The following is a 22,309-nucleotide window of genomic DNA, read 5'->3' as shown; positions in this document are numbered from 1 at the left end:
AGAGGAGAGGAGAGGAGAGGAGAGGAGAGGAGAGGAGAGGAGAGGAGAGGACAGAGGAGAGGACAGAGGAGAGGAGAGGACAGGAAAGGAAAGGACAGAGGAGAGGAGGAGAGGAGAGGAGAGGAGAGGAGAGGAGAGGAGAGGAGAGGAGGAGAGGAGAGGAGAGGAGAGGAGAGGAGAGGAGAGAAGAGAAGAGGAGAGGAGAGGAGAGGAGAGGAGAGGAGAGGAGAGAAGAGAAGAGGAGAGGAGAGGAGAGGAGAGGAGAGGAGAGGAGAGAGGAGGAGGAGAGGAGAGGAGAGGAGAGGAGAGGAGAGGAGAGGAGAGGAGAGGAGAGGAGAGGAGAGGAGAGGAGAGGAGAGGAGAGGAGAGGAGAGGAGAGGAAAGGACAGAGGAGAGGAGAGGAGGAGGAGAGGAGAGGAGAGGAGAGGAAAGAGGAGAGGAGAGGAGATGAGAGGACAGAGGAGAGGAGAGGAGAGGAGAGGAGAGGAGAGGACAGAGGAGAGGAGAGGAGAGGACAGAGGAGAGGAGAGGAAAGGACAGAGGAGAGGTTAAAAGGAAAGGGGGGTTGGAGGGTAGAAAAGAGAGGAGGAAGGACCAAAAAGTGAGTTGCCATGGTTATGAAAGGACTATTGCCACGCTAGAAAGGTACACACACACACACACACACACACACACACACACACACACACACACACACACACACACCATACTCCCCTGACAACAGTGAATAGACCAATCTGTGCCCATCTTTTGAGAGCAAAAAGACACCTGGGAACACAACACTAAGATATTACACTATGCAGACGTTCCCCTTTATGGTCGGTCAAGAAACTGTAAACAAATGTTTATCAGAGTGTAAAATGTACTCTTTTAATGAAATATGCAATTGAAACGCACAGAGGCCCTCCAAATGACATCTGTTGTTATAGTTACACATGACCAGGAATGAACTAGTCCAAAGAAAGAAATAAAAACATAATGTCAACAGGGCATGGTGGCTGTTGGCTAAGGCTCCAGATCCACTCCGTGAAAGTGCCTCTTCTTAGAAGGTAATGTAATCATATTTGCTGTGCTTATATTGCTGCTTACGTTGCATTAATATATCTATAAAATGAAACATTCACACGCATTACTGTTGATATATGTATATTAACTGTTTATTTTCTATTTTATTTTACATTTAACTGCATGTAAACAGGGCATTGTACATGAAAACAACATTGTCCAAATTGGGATCGATGTAGTAAATCTAATCCAATGTCATGGTTGACAATGATATATTTTGTTCACTGTTTTTACCATGCTTATAAAACTCAATGGGAACTGTCGTTTTTTTGTACACTAAGTCATCATTGTTCAAGTCGTCATGTTTCTTGAAATCAGAAACACTTTTGGTTTGTAAGGAAATGTAAGAATATCTTAGAATGTAGAAGTATGTAGTAAATTGTAGAAAGTGAGACAATTCCTTTGCGTAACTATCCGCTCTCAGTTTGTGTCTCTGTCCATGTTTACTCTCCATGCCTTTATAAATATGTAAAATAAAGCAGGTTCTGTAAATTAATTATTTAAAATATTTGAAAGAATAATTGGCAATGAAATGCTATTATTGTTTATATTATTCAAATCTTATTAAAAGTAAATATAGATTATGGAGGGACATTTAACAACAATATCCATCAAAATGACAACATTTTAGAAGTCTGATGCTACCGCTGAATGTTAAAAATGTTCTTATTTGCAAGTTATTTTTCACAAAAATAATTATTTGTCTTTTGAAAGAATGTGTTATTAAAGACAGTTTCATAAATGTGTTTGAGTGAATGAGCTAGAGTGTAAAGGCTGAATGAAAGAAAGAAATACATTTGATCTTATTATATTCATTTGTTTATCTGGTGCAAAAGGGGAATAAATAAATGACGAAAATAAAGGGTAAAATATCGTCAGCTCCTCAATAGAAAGACACTGTTTCACTTTTTATCCATGCATGTTTTATTTTGGCAATTCAGCACCATGTCACTGGTTATAATGTGATATACTGACACATACAGTCGACAGCATGAATGGATTTAGTGTTGACTCCCATACCTGTTTCCTCGTCCGCGTCTTGCCCGTTCGGAGCTTGATGTATCTGGCTATCAGCTCATTTCGACCTGGAGGGAAAGAACATACTGGTGAAACATTGACAAAAAAACAAACACACACACACACACACACACACACACACACACACACACACACACACACACACACACACACACACACACACACACACCCTGTTTGAACTTTCTTTCACACAAACAACCACAAGCAGATATCATATGACCCTGAAAGACAACGTAGTGCCTGATTTAGCACTGTTGACCCGGCGACCCTTTGACGTGCAGTTTCCCATAGTAGCTCTATAATCACCGACACCCCTGTTGAGCTCTCCACACACACACACACACGCCAAAACCCTGAATACACATGACCCAACAATACAGGTATGCATGCAGACCGGCCGTCCCCTGATTAAAGGAAACAGCAGGCTGTACCCAAGCAGACGTGTACGCGCACACACACAGACACTCTCACACACACACGCACACACGCACACACACACACACACACACACACACACACACACACACACACACACACACACACACACACACACACACACATGCTTACAATGCTGAATAATTCAACCTTTTCAATAGGGACCACAGCAGACTCAGCATGACCTGGCTAGTATAGATTAGTGAGGGAAAAGGAGGCAGAGAGAGAGAAGGAGCAGAAAACCACATCGAGAAAATAACCTGTGGCAGACAGGTGTGTGTGTGTGTGTGTGTGTGTGTGTGTGTGTGTGTGTGTGTGTGTGTGTGTGTGTGTGTGTGTGTGTGTGTGGGGTGTGTGTGTGTGGGGGGGTGTGAGTGTTGGTTTATAACACTTATTAGATAATATTGTTGTACATAAGAGGCATCCAAAGTGTGACCAGGCTGCGACTTTAAAATTCTCAATATTCTAACACGAAAAGAAATAAAAGAGAAAATAAATATCAACAAGATGTGTTTTATTTAAATGTATTATGTAAGACAACAGAACAATGTGACCTTATAAAAGAAGAAACCAAGTCCATGCATTGAAAGACCAAACGTTTCCTATCATTGGCCGTTTTGAACAGCACTATACACTCGTCTGGCATAAGCTGTTTGTCTGTTGTCTTCTTTTTATACTGATTAGTTCAACTTCTGTACCAACTGCAAATCAAACTAGCCCCAGCACAGAGCTGGACCCGAACTCATTTCAGTGGAAAAAGGGGTATCTGTCTCTCCAATAAAAGCACAAGTGGCCCAAAAAGAAATCTTAAAAAAATGTATGAAAGTACCTAACTTGTTATTTTATTTGTTAACATGCTTGTTTGGAGCTCCGAGGCTCAGTTTGGTTTGCCTCCCGTTGTGTTTTCTGTTCCGACCAAGTGGAAAACCAAAGTCAGGCCAGCTGGCCAACTGATGGTCAAGATCAGCACAAAGCCAAACCTCTCTACACACTAACCAAATGGCTCACAACAATAGCCCTAACTAACTAGCAGATGGTGTGTGTGCATGTGTATTTGTGCGTGTGTGCATCTGATTTGTGGTGTGTGTGTGTGTGTGCATGGTGTGTGTTCTGACCAATCCTATTCTCACTGAGATAGGGAGCTTAGACTGATAACATCTACAGCTCCCCATGCAGGTGTTTTCCTTCTAGCGGTCAATAGCTGCATCTGACGACAGCACACACGCAAAACACACACATACATGTATATACATGTATGCGTGCCAACACACACACACACACACACACACACACACACACACACACACACACCAACAGCCCTGGCTGCTAAGGCTGACATCTGACTCCAGAGGGGCCAGCTGGTCTTTCTAGGAGGCTTAACGGTGAATTATCATCCTTCACTAACCCTGCGGCGCACATCCCTCGCCCTCCCTCTTTCTCAAAAACTCTCCAACACACACACACACACACACACACACACACACACACACACACACACACACACACACACACACACACACACACACACACACACACACACACACACACACACACACACACACACACACACACACACACACACCACACACACACACACACACACACACACACACACACACACACACACACACACACACACACACACACACACACACACACACACACACACACACACACCACACACACACCACACACACACACACACACACACACACACACACACACACACACACACACACACACACACACACACACACACACACACACACACAGTCCATCTAGCCATCCTCGGTTCTGGCTGTTCCCTTTCTCCCCTCCTCTGTCCCTCTCGTAGTGAATGGGCTTCCCTTCTGCTCCCTCCCTCTCCCTCTCTCCCTCTCTCTTTCTCTCTCTACATGCCCAGTGAAAGACTTCAAGGCCAAAGTCAGATGGTCATTAACCGTGACGAACTGAAGCAACCCCCGTCTCTGTCTCCTGGCTGAAGCCACTCTGTGCAAGCAGATATTGAGGGAGAAGCGCAAATTGTAAAACACATCTCATTTTAGATCATTAGGTTGAGGTTTTTAATCAAAATTTAAATTAAAAAACTAGACGCAGACTTGTGATAATATGATACAATCAAAAATACCTAATCTACTAAATGTGAAGTCTAATAGATATTGTGTGTGCAACTCGATTTTGACAAGAAAGCTACTGGAGACTTCTAGAATTGTGTGAGTAACATTGTGTTTTTAGACTTCTCTGTTTCAGTGTGTGTACTCTGTATCAATGCTCTGTAGTTGATCTGACTGGAATTGTGTTTTTAAAACTCAAAACCGCTACAGTATCTGTCAGGCAGAAACTTGGGACAAGTCATTTGACTGAAACCTTAAAAGTGAACTAACTGACTGCTAGGGTTAACTTTGATTTAAACATTTGTAGAATACTAAGAGCTTTATTGAGTAGGTGTAACTGTATTAAGGGTTAAACTCATAACTTTATAACTTAGGGTTTAATGTAATTGACTTAAAAGACAATAACACATCAGGAGGAAGCCAGTCTAGATTTCCTTTTGAGGGCCACCAGCTGCAGAGTTAACTAATTAAAAGGACGTTGCCCCACAGCTGTGAGAACTCAGCAATCAGGTGTCCATTTTAGGAAGCCCTTTCCTGGAGCGTCAGCTTCAGCGTCAGACAGGCTAAGACATTAGAGTCCTACAGGAGTAAGACTGGCAAAGACATTAGAGTCCTGCGGGAGTCAAAGACTGGCAAAGACATTAGAGTCCTGCGGGAGTCACGAGGGAGGCAAAGACGAGGCAAATCCTACTTTGATTGAGCTAAGTATCGCTGGTGTTTTATTTTATTTGGTTGTTTAGCCCCTCATGCTATAATCATGTGTATTTTCTCCATTCCTGTTCATGTGTCTTCTCGCAATTATCACTGGCCCCGTGTATCTCGTAATCGATATAACCGGCCTGCTCTCGTCTATCCCACATGCTCCACTGAGATCCAACATCTAGTTTCAGGTGGCCTGTGGAACTGCCAGTCAGCTGTTCCTAAGGCTGACTTCATCTCTGGCTACGCCTCCCTGCAGTCTCTGGATTTCCTTGCTCTCACTGATGCCCCGGCCACACGAGGACGAAAACGGCCGTTTGCGTTACTGTTTAGTGTCATATAGACCATTCGGCCACACGAGGACGACCGCATACGGCACTAAACGACTGAGGAAACGATAACGGGTCCCAAGGTGGATAGAACGGCATACGCAACGCTCTGGGGGGTCAAACAGCTCCGTGTGTGCGCCCTATACGATCATTTTCTGATAATGATTGCGCAATAGCCCCGCCTCTCCCCACCTCTGCTGCTCACCTCCGCGTACCCATGGATGTATAATAAGAACTGGATACAGCGTGGGAGGCGGGGCCTCATTCATTCCTATGAGAGCTGCTAATTAGCGCATGATGATAAAATGGCCCACCTTTTGAGAGAGTGAAACGTCACAGATTACCCAGCATGCCTGAGAAGTACCCGTATGTGCGCTCATAGAGCATGCGCAACTTTAACCAAAATGCTCGTTCACATCAAGCAGTCAATTTGCGTAAACGTAACAGCACCATGCGTTCATGACAGCATGGTAATGGTTTGTTGTTATCATGGATTTGATATGAACGAGGCAGCAGCTAGCGGCTAGCTAGTAATGATGCTAATGTACACATCAATCGTTATGTACTTATATTACGCTGTAACAGGATCTAGTGATATCCAACAGAGCTTAATTTAGCATGAAATAATTATTGCACTGTATATATATATATATGTATATACAGTGCAATAAGCTTCTTAGTGCAATACGAAGCTACAGGGACGTTAATAATGTCGGTAATATTAACTTTATTTAATACAACATTTACGGTACAAGATTTAATCATACAGCCCATGTAGTATGATAATGAATTACAGCAAACATGTGCAATATATCCATTATTACAGCTCCGTGGGATGGCAGTAAGACGATATGGATCCGTTCTTATTGTGCATCCATGGGTAAAGATAAACGCAACTCACATTGGTTTCTCATACAGCATCTCTGTAAACTACGTGTATTCACTGAATTTCACTCTGCCTTTAACGGCTCGTTGTAGCTCCAATAGCTTCAGCCCCCACCCTCCCTGTGAGCACAGTGTGCTCTGATTGGTCGGGACACGTAACATGAACGTGCCGGGCGGCGCAGTCCCGTGGGTTAGATGCGCGTTCATAATGCAGAGGGAAATAACTCTCAGAATAACGTTATTAGCACATTTTTACAACTTGAGGAACAAATGTTTTTAATAAGGGCTATACAAGTGTTCATACTGGGTAGTTTATGTAGTTTAAAAAAAATTATCCAACGAGTTACAGACCACTCTTTCCCCATGTAAGTCAATGGGAAAAAGTGTTTCCGGGCCTGGCAACCAAACGGAAGTGTAGTACCGCCGTTTGGCCAGCACGAATATTTTCATCTGAGTCCGGCGCACTTCCTGGGGGCTTGCGCATACCCCGCGCCATTGCTGATGTGTTTCGCCACCAACAACGACAAAAATGGCGGATCGCAGAGTTGCTATCGTGCTCCGGACGCTACTAACCATGCTACAGTTCTTTGTGCAACATCTACAGCAGACTTACACATCCGGGGGGGATCTTACTCGCTGCTTTTGTGGATATGTACTGCAGCTTCAGCGATCATTTTCTGATAATGATTGCGCAATAGCCCCGCCTCTCCCCACCTCTGCTGCTCACCCCCCGCGTCAAAGTAAACTGCACACTGAATTCAGATTATTTATCTTTCTCTCGATATGGACATAAACGCGAGTAAAGTCTAATCTGACAGGACGGAGACACCTCTCAAACTACCTAAACTAGTTATAAATATGTTTATTTTTACTGTCGGCCGGGTCACTCATTACTGGATCAGCTGCTGCATGAAACAGACACTGGCGCTGTCCGAAGAGAGGGAGGAAAAAGAGAGGCTCCGTGTATTTCTATTATTATATTATATAGAGTCATTATTTATTTGTTTTAAAGCTCAATAAATAACAAAGAAGACCTTTGACCGGCACTTTTATAATTTTGTCGGAAGATTTAAACTTTAATACACGTTGACTGGCGAAAAACTCTGCCCGGTTCCCTCGGCCCCACCGCGGAGAATAAACAGAAGGGCAACCATGACAACCATGCTTCTCCGCTGCTTTTGTGGAGGAAGTTACAGCGCCACGTACAGGCTCCTGCATATGTACTGCAGCTTCTCCAGCGGTTGGAGCTAAACGGAGCGGTCTCGTGTGGGCAGACACTATCCGGATAACTATTGCGTGTGGACGGAAGCTTGTTTGCGATTGCGTTTGCGTTAATCCTATGCGTTTAGCCGTTTTCGTCCTCGTGTGGCCGGGGTCTGAGACCTGGATTACTCCATCCAACACATCCACCCCAGCAGCTCTCTCCACTGCATATTCCTTCTCCCATACACCCAGACCAACTGGCAGAGGAGGTGGCACTGGTCTCCTGCTCTCTCCCAAATGGAGCTTTTCCCTCTTCAAACTACCTAACTTCACTCCTTCCACCTTTGAATTCCATGCCGTCACAGTAACCCATCCTATACAGTTAATCATTGTTGTTCTCTACCGTCCACCAGGCGCCTTGGGGGACTTCTTGGAGGATTTAGATAATCTCCTCTCACACATCCCTGAAACTGGCCCTCCCGCTGTACTTCTCGGAGACTTCAACCTCCAGACAGGGAAGATAGACGAACTAACATCTCTGTTAACCGCCTTTGCTTTCTCACTGTCTCCGTCCCCACCAACTCATAAAGCTGGCAATGTCCTTGATCTCATATTCTCAAGGAACTGCGCTACTTCTAACCTCTCTGTAAACCTGCTCCACACATCCGATCACTTCTTCATTTCATTCTCTCTACCCCTTTCCAAACATAACAAACTAATCTCTTCTCATCCTGCACTTGTCCGCCGTAACCTTCGCTCCCTCTCCCCCTCTACCTTTGCCTCATCGGTGCTCTCAGCCCTCCCTTCCTCTGACTCGTTCCAACTCCTGCCTCCAAACTCTGCTGCAGAAACTCTCCTCTCTACTCTCTCATCCACTCTGGACTCTCTCTGTCCTCTCACATCTCGGCAGGCTCGTCAGTCCCCTCCTGCTCCCTGACTAAATGATGCACTGCGTGCTAATAGAACCGTCCTTAGGGCAGCAGAGCGGAAACGGTGGAAATCCAAACACCGTGACGACCTCCTAACCTATCAAGCTCTCCTCTCCTCTTTCTCTGCTTCGATATCTCAGGCAAAAAGCACTTTCTTTCAAGATAAGATCCAATCTTCCTATTCCAATCCTAAAAAACTATTTTCCATCTTCTCCACCCTCTTGGACCCTCCAAAAGCCCCTCCCCCCTCCTCACTTCTGTCAAGCGACTTTGTTACCCACTTTGAAAAGAAGGTTGATGATATTCGCTCTTCTATTTCTGACTCAGCTTTACTCACCGCTGGGTCACCAGACCCTCCTTCCACCAACACACTAACCTCCTTTTCCCCTCTCTCTCCAAGTGAGGTTCTTACCCTCATTACCTCTGCCCGCCCTACCACCTGTCCTCTGGACCCTATCCCTTCAAACCTCCTTCAGACTATCGCTCCTGATATTCTACCATTTCTCACCCATTTCATCAACACTTCTCTAACTTCTGGTCACTTTCCAAACAGTCTCAAGGAGGCAAGAGTAAACCCTCTCCTAAAGAAACCCACTCTCAACCCGTCTGATGTTATAAACTACAGGCCTGTCTCTCTCCTCCCGTTCCTGTCTAAATCACTTGAACGTGCTGTCTTTAAACAACTCTCCTGTTATCTCAATCAGAACAACCTTCTGGATCCGCACCAGTCTGGTTTCAAGGCAGGTCACTCCACAGAAACTGCTCTCATTGCTGTCACGGAGGAACTGCACACTGCCAAAACTGCATCCATCTCCTCTGTCATCATCCTGTTGGACCTGTCTGCTGCATTCGACACGGTGAATCATTAGATCCTCCTTCGCACTCTCCAAAAACTTGGAGTTTCAGGCTCTGCACTTTCCCTCCTCACCTCATACCTGAAAGACCGTACCTACAGGGTGACTTGGAGAGGGTCTGAGTCCGACCCTTGTCAATTAACTACAGGGGGTCCCTCAGGGCTCTGTTCTTGGTCCCCTCCTCTTCTCCCTGTACACAAACTCGCTCGGATCAGTCATTAGCCCGCATGGTTTTTCATACCACTGCTACGCTGATGACACCCAATTAATTCTGTCCTTTCCCCGCTCAGAGACCCAGGTCGTCGCACGCATCTCTGCTTGTCTAGCTGACATCTCTCAGTGGATGTCTGCTCATCACAGCTCAACCTTGACAAGACTGAGCTGCTCTTCCTTCCGGGAAAAGATTGTCCCACTCTTGACCTAACAATCAACATCGGCACCTCAGTTGTTTCCCCGACTCAGACTGTAAGGAATCTGGGTGTGACCCTAGATAACAATCTGTCCTTCACTGGAAACATCGCTGCTACAACCCGTTGCTGCAGATACACGCTTCACAACATTAGGAAGATACGTCCCCAGCTGACACAGAAAGCGACTCAGGTTCTGATCCAGGCTCTCGTCATCTCACGCCTAGACTACTGCAACTCCCTCCTAGCTGGTCTACCTGCATGTGCCATCCGAGCTCTGCAGCTCATCCAGAATGCGGCGGCTCGTCTGGTCTTCAACCTTCCTAAATGTTCCCACACCACTCCGATCCTCCGCTCCCTTCACTGGCTTCCGGTAACTGCTAGAATCCACTTCAAGACACTGGTACTTGCTTACCATGCTGCGAATGGATCTGGCCCTTCGTACATCCAGGACATGGTTAAACCGTACACCCCAGCGCGTGCACTACGCTCTGCATCAGCCAAACGACTCGCTGCACCCTCGCTGCGAGGGGGACCCAAGTTCCCATCGGCGAAAACACGTGGGTTTGCTGTCCTGGCTCCAGGATGGTGGAATGAGCTCCCCATTGACATCAGGACGGCAGATAGCTTGCACATCTTCCGGCGCAAACTGAAAACTCATCTCTTTCGACTCCACTTCGAGCGATAGAACTATTAACGAAGCACTTTTATACTAATAAAGGACTGGCTTATCTAAAGCCAGTTGAGTAGCACTTGAAATGTTTGGCTCTATGAAACCTGATGTACTTATATGATTCTGTTTTCTTCAAGTTTGTATTTTGTTGGTCGAACACACTTATTGTAAGTCGCTTTGGATAAAAGCGTCAGCTAAATGCAATGTAATGTAATGTAATATTGCCAAATTCTGATAAAGTGAAACACCCCACTAGAAAAACAATATCAACTGGTTTTTCACTTAGAAATGCACAACTTAGTAATCAATGCTATCTGTGAGAATCTGAAAATCTCTGCATTATCATACATCCTTTTGGACTTTGAATTTGGTCTCTTTACAAGTAAATCCAAAAAAAGCCTTACTTAAGTAGTTTACAATGTTACAACCTTTTCAACTAGGCAGTTTGAGGGCTGGTACGATGCCACTGAGTTATTACAGTTCTTCCTGTTTTGACAGCCAAAGAAACAAATGAAAAGCTTGTTTCAGATTGGCACCAGCAATTTGCTAGTCTAAAACACGGCTGTGGTCCTTGACAGAAAATCAAAAGGAGCTTGAAGAACGAAACTAGTAATCGAAAAACAATACAGCATGAAACAGAAATGTTGAATAACTAGACACAACACTCATGGATGATACGGTGTTGCAAAGAATCACTGATCCTGGTAAGTTTTACTTTATAAATGTGGTGTTTGATACCGCAATTCGTTGGACTTGGTGTGTTTATTTTCCAAAAGAAGGCCATGTTTGACAGGTGTTTTGATTAGCAGTGACCTGGGTTTGCATCGTAACATATTATTCAGGACCAAAGGAGGCACAGTTCCGAGTTTGAGAATAAGTACTTTGGGAGAAAAATTCATTGTCATACCACAGGCTGAGGCCTATTCCGAACTGCCAGGTTTTGCAGAGGCACTGCACTTGTTGGACTTAATACGACTAACTAAATCTATCAAATGAAAGCTATTTGTGCTGGATCTGTAGTCTATATAGGCAACTGTTTTAGCCCTAATAAAGCTATTGTTAGTGCATTACTGCATTTTAATGCGAAATATAGCTAAATGCACAATAAGTTCAAAAGTTTGTCAAAAGTTTGAGTCCGTAACGCAGGACAATTCTCACACTCAACAATCTCAAACTTGGCTAAGTAACGGAAGTTATGCGCCATTGTGGCTGCTGCAGTGAACACAGCACTATAAAAACAAAAATATATAAATGTTTTTTTCTGTATTTAATAAATGTACCACTGTACTGGTATCAAAAAGAAGCCACCATTAGCAAGTTAGCTAGTTGGCAATTGTCACTTCCTGTGAGTTGTTAGCTAGCTAGTTAAAAAAACTGCTGTTATCTAGCTAGCTAACTAACAGCGGTAATGTTTTTTTCAGTATTTGATAAGTGTACCACTATACTGGTGTTGAAAAGAATCCACCATTAGCTAGCTAGCTGATAGGTGATTGTCACTTCCGGTGAGGGCAGACCACAACACTACCTGTTCTAAATGCACACACTGCGCATGTCTTACCAGTGTACGAGAGGCAGTGTACTAAGGGAAGTGTCTGGATTGGGACAGCATACAATTTGGTTTTAAATGAAAAAGAATATAGTCACGTTTCTGTATATTGTATACAACACTGTATACAATATTTAAATGTAGCTGTAAGTTGTTTGTGAGATATAGGCTATATATCATGTTTCACTGCTGCAGACTACACTTCCCACATTGCCATTTATAGTACCCTCTTAAATACATGTGTTTTGAACATTTCCCTGATCAATGGCTAAAGAGAGAGAGAAGATTCGATACAAATTAATTATATCACTTCCATCCAGTAGATCCATATTATGTGTCTGTAGGGTACAAAGCCACTGTCCATTTACTGTACCTTTGCCAAGATAAAAGCACTATTATTCACCTTTGTATTCACTCTCCCATTTATACACATCCATTCATGATTTCCCAACCCTTCTCTTATTTTCTCTCACTGCCTTCTTCTTTTCTATTTCAGCCCATTTCCCTGCAGGGTATTCTAAGACCTAAATAGGTCCCCTACCAGATATTAAGTCTTTCTTTTCAGAAGAAATACTCACCTGCCACTCATTTTACTCTTCACAAAATGTTCTAAAAAACACAGAACAATGATGAATACCACTAGGTTTTTCTCGACAGGTCAACACATTGCTACTATGTTTTAAAGTGACCCCCAAGGTTAGGCACATTTTTGTAACTAGGGAAACTCATTAAGGCCTCCATATTTCTCCAAAGTCAAATAAAACAACATGCATGAACACAAATGTGAGCCTGAATTATTCTGTGTGCATCATGAGCCAAAATAAGAACAAGCAAGACACTGTCTCATAATTCTGGTTAGCACAGATGTTCTAATAACAGTTGAACCCCCTGGTCTCTGTGCCAAACGCTGCTCATCATCTCCTTTCCCTCTGCCTCTGGAAACAGAAACTGTCTAACTCACTTAGGCTACAGTGATAACCGTGTCAACAATTTAGACACAAAGTCAACAAGGTGAACAAATATAGTGGATCCAAATAGATGGATGACATGACAAATAAATGGTTTGCTATTATTTTTGACTAAAATTACGATATGATAAGCGATATAAGTAACCATTAATTAAACATTAAATACATTATCATTGAAAAAATATGCTTAATTTATCATGGTGGGATTTTTTTAACAGGACTGTTCTACTAGTTGAAGATCATTTAATTTAATTTTAGTCAATCGCATAACATAATTAGATTAAAAATCACAATACATCGCAGTAACGCTTCGTAAACCTTGAATCAATTTAATGTCTCCAGATTTTTACATACAAGGCCCTAATTTGTGAATGTTTTACTTTATCTCAGCTGTTTATTTCTTGAATTGTGGTCTACAGTGGATTCTTTTTTGTTCTTTTTCGGCAACCAAAGCTTCAAAGAAAATGATGAGTGTGGCGAGTAAACCAAAACAGTGAAGTTACAGGCTGTAAAATCTAAACAGTGCGCTTAAAGTTAAGTTGGCTGATATTTTTGGGTGGATTTATTTTCCAAATGTAATAATGCAACTTGGGCTGAATGGGAAATGCTCTACAAGTGTCCACATAGGGGGAAAAGTATAAAATATCTCAGATTACTTAGTAGTCTAAAGTTCAAGTAGAATCATAAAGAAATCACTAAAGTGCACTCTGCATACAGATGGAGGGAGAGAGGGAGAAACGGCAGTGAAAGAGAGAGGGAGGCGCAGCTGGTGGCAGCCAGAGGACCATCTGTTCATCACTCTATTAGTCCACACACACACACACACACACACTCACAAGTGCACACACACATCTTTTCCTACGCTCACACTTATTCTTAGACGCGCACACATACAGACGATGCACCTATAGCACGCCTCTTTTTCCGCTCCTTTACAGTTTTTCTTTCTATCCTGTGTTTATGACACCAGAGACCCTGTGAGACAGCGCTCACACACAGATTACACACCCCCACCAACAGCTCGCCCAATCTCTTCATGAGTTCATAACACTGTTCATAGATGTCACATGCTACGACAAAACTGTGAAGTTTTTTTGAAAATATCCACACATTGTTAAAATATTCTCTTTATTCCATAACTGTTGTTGTTCTGTATGGAAGATTAGCAACCAGGGATGTATAAACACATAAGCACATCACATTTATCTGAAACAGCCAGTCCTTTAGTTGATTTATGGATCTATAGAACTTAATCAACATCAATTTTGCAAACTAATTAATTGTTGAAGTTTTTCAAAAGGAAATGTATCAAATATCGAGCATGGGCATTTTGCATTTAGTTGTACAACATTTGAAAAATGAAGTTGCCATCATGGCCTTTCCCTCTATTTTCTGGTAGCACAAAAATAAATTATATTTCAGTTATCCACAGCAGCTTACACCCAAAGTCTACCCATTTCCCATTACATACCATACATCTTTCCTTCATCCGACAGTATAATCTTCCTCCGTCCACAGGGCGGGTAGATTGCCAGGGCCTCCTGAAAGCTCTGCTCGATATCGGGGCTCCAGACCCCCTCAGGGTCCCCATCCATTGTTTTATCCCCTCCAGAGTCACTTAGTCTTTCCATGTCCTCCCCCGGACTCTCACTGCCGCTCCAGCTACTGCGATCCATATTGGCAGCTAATGCTAACCAGCTGACGTATACTCAGCGCTAATGCTATTGGTAAGGTGATAATAGTAACCTAGCGCTGACGTTATTGCTAATGGCAATAATTACCTCCAAGCGGAGACAGCCAGCTACGAACAACTAGGGACAGAATGCTAATGCTAGCTGCTGATTCGAGAACGGTAATCCCAATTTGTGACTACCAATAATAGTATCAAAAGTGTCTGGTACAGGGGAGACAACTCAGCAAGCTGGTCCAAATCCCTCTTCAGAAAGCAGGAACCCTAAATGAAAAAAAACAGAATCAAAAAATATCGGGTGAGCTACAAGAAGTATATGTCCGTAGCAGAGAGGTTAGCACATTCCACATTACCGCAACATCCTGCGTTTACTTTTTGCATGTGATACTCCTTTCTTCCCCTTCAAAATTTAAATATTGTACATTTCTAAAAGGCAACTTTACATTTGTCACTCCTATATTAGCTAGATGCTAAATAGTTCCAGCAACTAAATGATGTGTGTTTTTGGGTATGATTCTTTAGCCGTAAAATATGTCAAAGCGAAATTTCTCCCATGGCTAAGCTACATGCTAACGCCTTGTTTTGAATTTCAAATGGTTTGAGTTTTCAGCCACAAATATAGCATATATTTTAACCAAATCTATATTTTCATCAGGTCTACCTAACAGCAAGAGTTTTCAGTTTGAAGGTAATGTCCTTCAATGCCCTAAGGCAGCGGTTCCCAACCTTTTTCAACTCAGGGTCCACTTAAGAATCTAAAAGATGTTTGTGGCCCACATTCAACCATTAACAATACGGAGGCTAAATAAAGTTCTGATTGGTCAATTCAGAACATGTGACACGTTGTTAATTCAGTAATACAGACCACTGTAATGACCGTTGTTTAGGAGGATCAAGAAAGAGAAAGGAAAAGAGGTTCAAATAAAAAAATAATCTTAATAATGAAATGTTTCCACACATTGCAAATTATTTGGCGCCCCACTTGCAATGCGTTTGCGGACCACTAGGGGGCCGCGGCCCACAGGTTGGGAACCGCTGCCCTAAGGAACAGATCTAATGTTGATTGATTTCTCTGTACGGAGTGCTGCTCATTGCTGTTCAGGATTCCACTTTTAAGTTGTGATTTTCCCCTACCCATTCAAACTTATGATCGCTAAAACCCATCATTTCAGAAAAAGGGCAAATCGAAAGAATATAGGTTGGTCTATGGAGCTCTGGAACCCAGATTCACGCTGATATTAAGTCTGTGTTTTTAACAGGAGCAGTGCAGCTTGAAGTTCTGAACATATTGTAGTCCTGCATCCAAGCTGCTAGGGGAACATTATTGCTTCTTTTCATGTAGGAAATTGCCTATTTTGTTAAAACGCTGTGGTAGTCCAACATTAAATCCACATGCACATAAGTGGAGCAAGTGGACAGACAGATAGACCAGTACGACACACAGCTACTAGCAGATTCAGGGATGGAAAAAAATAAAACTGAAGGGGCTTGCCAGCGGCCTACAATTCTTCTAAAATCCCCATCAGTAAACAGCAGGCTTGGCGAAGTACACAACATAATCACACACCAACATATGCACACACACACAATTTTGGTGCCAGCTCCTTGGGCGAACACATGTCATTTTGTCTGGTCTTTTACTGTTCACACTTCCCATACACTGTCACTTGCCACAGCCTGCAGAAGCCCGAAGTGTGTTTCAGTCCATGTGTGTGTGCCTGGCTTATTTTAGCACAATTACATTTGACAGCACACACACATGCAACTTAAGCCTGTAAATCAGCGGGCAACCTTTTGGACACATTTTAATAAACTTGAGACCAGTTCAATGTTTTATCACACCTGGGGCAAAATGTTGCGATGCCGCAATAAAACTTCCTTTGGCTTGACTCGCAGCCATGTGTAATGAATGAGATCTGCTGGATTTGCTTGAGTTTGTCCTCTGGTTCTCTCTTCATGCTTATTCTATTCACCCTCATTTCCGTTTCCACTCCAACTTCCTACCCTTGCTTTCTTCCCCTCTTCCCTCCTGCCCTCCCCCAACAGTTTTCCATTCAAAAGACTCATTCATTCAACCTATGGTTGAGCACCAGCAGAAACAAGATTTGTTTCCTCTTCACAGAGAGAGTGTGACAGTGTGTGCGCAAAAGTTAAGTATCCCTTTTCAAAAGTAACAGAGGCTGTGATCATCCTAACTCACCATAACTCCACTGATGACACGTTTTAATGGCGGATATAAAGGATCGAAACATCAGTAGAAACTTTTCAAACCACTTCTGCAGTCTAATCCTATTAGAATTCTTAGCATGTTCTCGTCAATCAACATTTCACCAAAGTCTAAACTAATAAACTACTTCCATTTGTCTAGCAAATGGAAAGTGTTTCAGCAAGAACGCTCTGATAAACACACATTAAACTACCTGGCCAGCACCTGTTAGACAAAGTTTGAGACAAGCTGATAATGTAGTCCAGAATGAAGCAGAGGCAGAATTTCCTCAGATATGGAGAAGACCAAAACAGAACTAAAAGAAGCCATTATTGAAGTTATGTTCATTTGATAGACAAAAACATGCCTCCACGTCAGTGCTAATTATGCCACATGTCTGCTTGACATGTAAATAAGCAATGTCATGTTAAGGAGTCGGCAACAAAAGCTTAAGGGAAGTCGGTGGTATGTTTTCAGATTCAACGCCAAAAAATGCTCCAAATATTATTTAATTAATCATATCATCAATTTGGTAACATTGTCCCTGCAAATAAAATACAACTGAGACTTCATGTGCTTAAGGGTCATAATGGTTTGTTGTGCCAGTTATTGTCCATGAATCACTAAAAAGTAATCTTCACAACAACAACAAAATATTACTTTAAGCACAAAAGTAGAACTGAACAATCACACTACTTTTGATGAATTCCTAAAAAAAAAACTCACAACTTTGACGAGACATGTCAGTTGAGACACATGCCTACACAAAGTGACCACCTGACATTTTGACTGAACAATCGTGTCTCAATGTCACTTGTCTGCATTCACATCTGTACCTAGAGCTGTCTATTTGTGATTAGGTCACAAAAGAAGCATCTTAATACCAGGTCTGAACAAGGCCATATCGACAGTCAATGTCACACCTAACAGCAATTAAGATTGACCAATTAACCTTATTAACCTAGCATGCATGTTTTAGGACTTTGGTGGAACCCCAGAGAAAAACCACGAAAAAGGACTGCTGAATATTTTGTTTGTGAGGCAACAGTGCTAACCACCAGCAAGGCACAATGCAAATGTTATTATAAATCCCATTGTAGTTTAGCTGGAGCCACACAAGGACGATAACGCAAACGGACCGAAATCTATATCAAAAAAGTCTTCCGTCCACACGCAATAGGCACCAGAAACGTGTCCGTTCACACGAGACCTCTCAAAAGCGCTAGAGACGCTGTAGTGCATATGCCGAGCCTGTAAGTGGCGCTGTACTCCTACCACAAAAGCAGTGAAGAAGACTTCATGGTTGCCATGGTTGCCCTTCTGTTTATTCTCCGCTGTGGACGCTCTGGCTCTTTTTCTCCCTCCTCGAGGCAAGTGTATGCTCCTGCTGCTGTAATTCTCTCCGGTAGTCCACCAGCAGATGAAAAACACCCACCTCTCTTCCAAGGGACGAGGGGACCGTTAAGGCTATTGCTTCAACGTTATCAGAAAATTATCGTATAGGCGTAATCACGGAGCCGTTTGCCCCCCCAGAGCGTTTCGTTCGCAGATCTACCCACCTTGGGACCCGTTATTGTTATTGTTATCGTATGCATTTCCATGTCTACCGTCTATATGAAAGAGAACTGTAGCGGATATGACCGTTATCGTCCTCGTGTGGCTGGGGCCTAAGGCTGCTTTTATGTGAGGTTTACAAATTATTTAGTTAGGTACATTCTCAACAATGCAGCTTATCAACCAGAGAGCTGAGATCATATTAAAAAAGAAACTGGAGCCTCTTGTCGGTTCAAAGCTTTATCTTTTAGCTCAGGTTTTGGTCTCTATCAACTATGGACAAAATGTAAGAGCAGTGAGAGTGAGGTAAAAACTGAAAAGAAATCAGGGATCAGAAGGTATTAGAATAAAACAGAAACAGGAGAAGGCTTCATGGAGAAGAGACACATCTAAGAAATACTAATTAATAATGTATGTATCTGTAATGACTTTGAAGATGCTTATGATTGTGAAAATCAGGGATCAGTAGGTATTAGACAAGAGACAAGAAGACACGTAACATTACGATACAAGAGAAAGGGAAGAGAAGGGAAGGCTTTATAGTTAACAGACAAATCCAACAAATACTGTTTAAGAATGTATCTGTAATGACATTAAAGATGCTTTTAATGAGAGGAATCAGAAATCAGTAGGTTTTAGAGAAAAGAAGAGATAAGAAGAGGAGACGGGTTCAGGTTAACAGTAGAATCCCTACTGAGGCTCAGGAGATTCGAGCATGAGAGGGGCCCAGCAGCAGATGGAGGCTGGAGAGAGACATTAGTCACACAACAATCAACTGTGACTGGGCGACTCCTGTGCCCCCTTGCTGCCCCTCCTCTGTGTCCCTGTCACCAGGCAAGCCCGGGCCACTGCAGCCAGGACAGCAGGCTCCATGGTGTCAGTCCCAGCCCTCAGGAGAACACACACAGGGCGCCCAGCCACAGCCCTGCAGCTGCCTTGGACTCTCATGCTCTCCCTCTGTGTCGCCTTTCTTCCTCTTTTCACTTACTGGCTTCCACCACATGCCAACTCGATGTATGTGTGCAATGTGCATGGCTCTGAGCCTCCGTATTACCAGCGAGGTTGTAATGAAATGTAATGCAAGAGATGTGCCTGCATTACAAGAGGGTCTTAGGTGTTTGTGTATGTGTGTGTGTGTATGTGTGTGTGTGTGTGTGTGTGTGTGTGTGTGTGTGTGTGTGTGTGTGTGTGTGTGTGTGTGTGTGTGTGTGTGTGTCAGCAGGGGGTCCTGTTGGTAGACAACTTGAATGTGTTATCACAGGCTAGTCAGTTCCTTTCACTCATTCTTCTATTGGAACACTGAACGGCATCTGTTTTAACTGCTTCCAACGTGTGCACGCACGTGCGCACACACGCACACACACACACACACACACACACACACACACACACACACACACATACACATACACACACACACACACACACACCACACACACACACTGTATACAACAGGATTTTCTCATAATCCTCAAAGCAAACATTGTTCCACTTTATAATGTTCTGCCATGTTTTAATGGTCCCTTACGCCCTAAATATAATTATTCAGAGGTGATATTTTATGCTTTTGCTTTTATGAGCCAGTTTTAAGTTTAAGTTATTGATTTGTCATCAAGGACTATCCAGGCCCATCACTCGTTTTTTTTTAACAGATTCAGGGCAGATCATTTATCTTAACAGCCTCCACAGTGGACACATCATTTGCACCTCATGTTATTCAAAGAGTCAGAGTGTATTTAAGTTTATGATTTCAGATTCAGAAAATCTCTGTCCTTGAGCTCCACAATGGTAACTTCGCTTGGAATAATTCAAAAGGGTTCCTGCTAGCGTAAGAGCTTTAAAGCATTACTGTACAGTTATGAATGGGGTTATTCAGACTGTAAAAGAGGTTAGTTGGGTAACTTAAGTGCAGTTTTTAAACTATTTTCATCTTAAAAATGCAATGAATAATTGTAGTATTGTCTAGATTGCATAATTCTATTTTTATACTCAAAATTGTTCTGTTTAATGTATATTGTGGTGTCAATTCTTTAAATAAACAACCTAAATGTAACTTATCTGACTCAAGATTGTTGTTTGTGTTATGGGTTATGACATAAATGTTATTATTGGCCGATAAAACTCACAATTATTAAGGAAAGTATAGTAGGGTTCAAATAAAGTCAACACGCTTTAATGATATTTGAGGCAGAACTACAATTGCAGAAGTAAAAAGCTACCGCTGGATCCTCAACGAAGTACATCATGGTTGCATGGCTGCGCATTAACACTGCTAAGCTTAAGGCGGCTTATGTTCGGTGTGATGATGTTTAGTTGTCTCATTAGGCCACTTGTGAGCAACCACTGTTTTTAAGAAAACTAGACGCTTCGGACATTGATGAGTGGGGTATTTACTGACATATTTGATGTCGTAGAACCTACCGTGAATATATCTTAATATTGTGTTAACCACAGACCTTATTTCAGGCATCTGAACAAAAACAAGTTCAAAAAAGGTTGAATTTGAGACAAAGGCACCAGGAGTTGTTAACAGCTAACTCTAGGACTCACTCCTGTACAACTTTCAAGACCATCTTTCAGTGGGGTCATGAAGGGCGAACTGCACATGAGGTCAGACGAGGACAAGTGTTCATGACCTTATCGATTGTGGCTTTTATTCTCAATGCCGACCTCACACGGGACTATTGTAAGAATTGCTCATGCCAAGATGTCTACAGGGGTCAACAAGTTGAATCAGAGACATTCTTTCTCACAAGGCTACACAACCATCAAACCATGTGACAATACCAATAAGACTCAAAATAGTTTTGTGTTGAATTGCATTTGGGGTTTATTCTCTTGCCATAGGATACTTAGAACTACATGTGGACTGGAGGAGTCGAAGAACCTTCTACTAACCTTCCGTTATGTGGACGACCATTCTACCTTCTGAGTCACAAATAATTTCCAAACCAATCTCTTGTGCCTCCCTTTCTTCTGCCGACTTTAATCAGTTCTGTCCTCCATTAGTCGTGATTTTGTCTTGGCGCTGACGCACAACTCTGCATTCAGTCTTTAAAGATCATGGTCACGATTTCAATTAATCCATTACTGATAAATTCATTTGGTACAAGCCCTGGAAAAATGATCACCTCAATGAAAGAGTTGGTTTGATTATTTCTAACCCGATTTCATGTTTAAAAACAAAGACAGATATTCATCGGGCGAAATGAAAAAGCAGCATCAGTGAAACCAAACCAGAAAAGCCCCTTTCATTCTTCCTCGGCGCTAGTACACACTTGAGAAAGACAGAGAAAGGGGGAAAGAGACTTGCTTTATGAGTGGTGAAGAGGCAGTGGTTCACAGCATGCAATCCTCATTATTTCACCATCTCCTTTCACAGAAGTATTACCATTTATGCACACACAGTAATTGGTCGCAGATTTCACTGATACAGTGAAGTGCTTATTTCCTCCTGGAAATGTGATGGTAAAAGGTTTAGCTAGCAGCCCTACTCTCTGTTCTCCATCCTTTTACTGTTTGTCTTCTTCCACCAGTTTTTGCTGAGTCACAGCGAGCTATTATGTGGCCTCTTCGTGGAGGGGGGTGGGGTGGGGGTCACTGTCACACACGGAAGACAATATCCTCCACCGGTAGAAAAAGAGGCCTGGGGAGGCTACAGCAATACCAACACCATTTAATAAGTGTGAACTCAGGAGCATTGTGCCGGGACAG

General features: G+C 42.8%; 1 protein-coding gene across 1 annotated transcript in view; it reads right to left on the bottom strand.

Moving 5' to 3' along the window:
* Positions 1-22,309, bottom strand: part of tead1a (TEA domain family member 1a) — a 57,988-nt gene that overhangs the window by 27,482 nt on the left and 8,197 nt on the right. Inside the window, 2 exon segments of the mRNA XM_034196597.1 lie at positions 2,086-2,150; positions 14,617-15,099. Coding sequence (XP_034052488.1) covers positions 2,086-2,150; positions 14,617-14,821 — 270 coding nt within the window. The 5' untranslated portion in view covers positions 14,822-15,099.

The sequence above is a fragment of the Gymnodraco acuticeps genome, unplaced genomic scaffold (genome assembly GCF_902827175.1).
Source record: "Gymnodraco acuticeps unplaced genomic scaffold, fGymAcu1.1, whole genome shotgun sequence".
NCBI lineage: Eukaryota > Metazoa > Chordata > Actinopteri > Perciformes > Bathydraconidae > Gymnodraco > Gymnodraco acuticeps.
This window is presented reverse-complemented; position numbering and strand designations above follow the sequence as displayed.